Below are 3,377 nucleotides of genomic sequence, written 5' to 3'. Positions count from 1 at the left end.
ATGTTGTCTGGGGGTTTGGCTAAAGGAGAGTGGGACGGTGGGCGGTGCTCGGGGTGGTGACTGAAGGCGGTGACTGTGTAGTTCTGACGTCAACTTTTTACGGAAGTCACAACTGTTCGTGAAAAATCACAGCTACTTTATGCAGGCTGTGTGCATTTACTGTGGACTGACTGTTTTGAAATTATATGGTAGTTAAATAGCCCCTAGACCTCAGTTATCGTGACAAAAGTCAGGAAATTTCAGTTTTGACAATATGGGACCTTTAATGATTTACAGTTTGGGGAGCTGTTAATGTCTTGATATGATGAGCATGGTCATATTGTCAGTGTGTTTAAACCGCTTACCAGTTTAGAAACACACAGCAGTGACTGAAGAACGCATGAGAGTAGTAGGGCGGAGACTGCATACTAGCACGAGTCATGTAACTGTGTAAAGGGTCACCCGGTTACACGTGAGCATGGGAGATACTGAAGGAAATTTAACAGGGAACAACATCAACCTGATGAACTGAGCTGGAAAATGGCGACATGTGAGGGAAGTGAAGCGCGTGCGGCGCTCGAGCGCTCAGTGCTCAACCGGGTTCCGCCGTTACTCACGGATCTGTACCAGTTCACCATGGCGTACGCGTACTGGCGCGCGGGCAGACACAACGAGCCGGCCGTGTTCGAACTTTTTTTCCGCGATAACCCGTTCGGCGGAGGCTTTTCGCTCATTGCGGGTCTCAGCGACTGTTTGCTGTTCCTGCAGAATTTCGCTTTCTCAGATGACGGTGAGTGTGTGTGTGTACTGCATACTTGTGACATAACTTTTGTACGGATCTCAAATCCTAGTATGCTGCACAAGCGCACAGCACTTCTGGGAATGTCTCTAAAAACTTAGTGAGGCCCCATATAGCATTTGTTTTGGGCATATGCTTTAAAACCTAGTATGCTGCCTAAGACGGCATTTGGTATATGTCTTAAAACTAAGTGAACTGACTACCTAAACAGCTTTTTCTGTCTAATTGTCTATTATCTATTTGTCTAATGCAGCTCAATACTTAGAATGCTGCCTAGCTAGACACCATTTTTTGGGCCCGAAATCTAGTGCCCGACAGATATTTTGGGCATGCATCTCAAAACCTAGTATGTTGTCTATGTAGACCGCTTTTGACAGCTGTCTCAAAACCTTGTGATCTGATCAAGTAGACTTTTTGGGCATGCACCACTTAATCTAATCCAAGTGAGTTTATAGGGACCCAAGCAGTTTTTCTTTTTTTCATCTCAAAACCTAGTATGCTGCCTAACTGGACTCTGTCCCGTGCATTGAAGATTCTGTCTGTTTGTGTCTGTATTATTTAATAAGATCATCATTATCTTGTGTGTTTCAGATGTGGAGTATCTGCGCTCCATTCTCCCAGCAGGCACAGACGCTGCGTTCTTCTCGTATCTGAAGGAGCTGGACTGTTCGTCGGTGTCTGTGTCGGCGGTACCTGAGGGATCCGTGGTCTTCGCTCGAGTATGTGAGCGATTCAGAGGTCAGCTGTAATCTGATCTGCTGCTGCGAGAGCTTGAGTGTTGACTGTAATTCATGTTCAGGTTCCTCTGCTGGAAGTGTCTGGACCGCTGGCTGTGGTTCAGCTGCTGGAGACCAGTCTGCTCTGCCTGGTCAACTACGCCAGGTAAATGAATCCGCTATTTACAGCATTCTGTTCATCACATTCATTCATTAGTTTCTTGAATGCAATGGTGCCTTTAAAAACTGATTACATGACAGTGTCCTTCTTTAAAATCACCTGGCAACATGAACAGGGTAAAAATGAGTCTAGAAAAGTTGCATTTTTGCAAAAGGAGAAGTTTAATGTTCAAAACAAGGTTATTCGTCCAGGTCAGAAAGTCAAATTAAATAGTTTTTTTTCTTATTTTATATGAGGTCTGGAACCATGGTATTCTGATTTGTGTGATTTATCTTATTTTTTTAAGCAATAGAAATTAACAATTTTAAAACTGATCTATTTTATAACATTTAAAAATTATATATATATATAGATATATAAAAATAAGAAATTATAATTTTAGTAAACTTGAGATACTATTATAATTTTCAAGTGAAACGAAAATGAGAAATGTTGCCTTGGCAACTAGAAGTTGTAGATTAAAATTGTATATATAGAATTTCAGTTAACATTTAATTTATTTCATGTTACAAAAATGTTTTTAATTGTTGTAGATTAACTGTTTTTAATAGTTTTGTAGATTATCTATTATAACCTTGACCAGAATAAGAATTTTTGTTGTTATTATTATTATTTATTGTTGGTATTATTTGTTATTACTTTTCTTATAATAACTTTGGTAACAAGGCTGAATTCTTGAGCTTGATGATTCAACATCACACAATTCATGTAGAGAAAATTAGATGATTTAATTGTTTTTCGTCATGTCGTGGAAAGGGTCTGTTATCTACATTTTAATGTAGTTTTTACTTATTTTAGAAAATAAACTATTTTACTACAATGAATATAAATGCAACAACACTACAAGCTCTTCTTGAGTTTATTTGCCTCTTTATGATGAATTGCCTGTTGTAGTCCTCATTTGTAAGTCGCTTTGGATAAAAGCGTCTGCTAAATGAGTAAATGTAAATATACTACATCAAAAATATCAAATAGTTCTCGCTCTAAAAATGGGATTTGTGCTTGATTGTTTTAAAAAATGTATAGGACTCTGACTGCGGGATTTATAGTTTTTGTTGCATCTGTGTGCTCATGAATTCTCTCTCCTCTCAGTCTGGTGTGTAGCAACGCTGCTCGTTTCCGTTTGGCTGCAGGTCCCAGACGCAGATTAATGGAGATGGGGCTCAGAAGAGCTCAGGGTCCCGACGGAGGCTTGACCGCCTCACGATACACATACATTGGTGGTGAGTGACCCGACATTTACAACAATATCTAGAGGTGAATCTGGAACGACGAGTCCACTGAAGTCCTGCTGAATGACTGCAGAAGACTCGTGCTGACATATGTGACCCTGGAGCACAAAACCAGTCATAAGGGTTTTTCGAAAGAAAGTTTGTTAGGATAGGATAATATTTGGCTGAGATACAACTATTTGAAAATCTGGAATCTGAGGGTGCAAAAAAAATCTAAATATTGAGAAAATCATCTTTAAAGTTGTCCAAATGAAGTTCTTAGCAATGCATATTACTAATCAAAAATGAAGTTTTGATATATTTACGGTAGGAAATTTACAAAATATCTTCATGGAACATGATCTTTACTTAATATCCTAATGATTTTTGGCATAAAAGAAAAATCTATAATTTTGACCCATACAATGTATTGTTGGCTATTGCTACAAATATACCTGTGCTACTTATGACTGCTTTTGTGCTCCAGGGTC

General features: G+C 39.0%; 1 protein-coding gene across 1 annotated transcript in view; it reads left to right on the top strand.

Moving 5' to 3' along the window:
- The first annotated feature begins 376 nt into the window (after positions 1–376).
- The window catches only part of LOC107728101 (nicotinate phosphoribosyltransferase-like), a 7,450-nt gene continuing 4,449 nt past the window's right edge, over positions 377–3,377 (top strand). Inside the window, exons 1-4 of the mRNA XM_016538181.1 lie at positions 377–769; positions 1,370–1,497; positions 1,578–1,660; positions 2,768–2,898. Coding sequence (XP_016393667.1) covers positions 520–769; positions 1,370–1,497; positions 1,578–1,660; positions 2,768–2,898 — 592 coding nt within the window. The 5' untranslated portion in view covers positions 377–519. The remainder of the gene's footprint in view (positions 770–1,369; positions 1,498–1,577; positions 1,661–2,767; positions 2,899–3,377) is intronic.

The sequence above is a fragment of the Sinocyclocheilus rhinocerous genome, unplaced genomic scaffold (genome assembly GCF_001515625.1).
Source record: "Sinocyclocheilus rhinocerous isolate Xijiao unplaced genomic scaffold, SAMN03320098_v1.1 scaffold936, whole genome shotgun sequence".
NCBI lineage: Eukaryota > Metazoa > Chordata > Actinopteri > Cypriniformes > Cyprinidae > Sinocyclocheilus > Sinocyclocheilus rhinocerous.
This window is presented reverse-complemented; position numbering and strand designations above follow the sequence as displayed.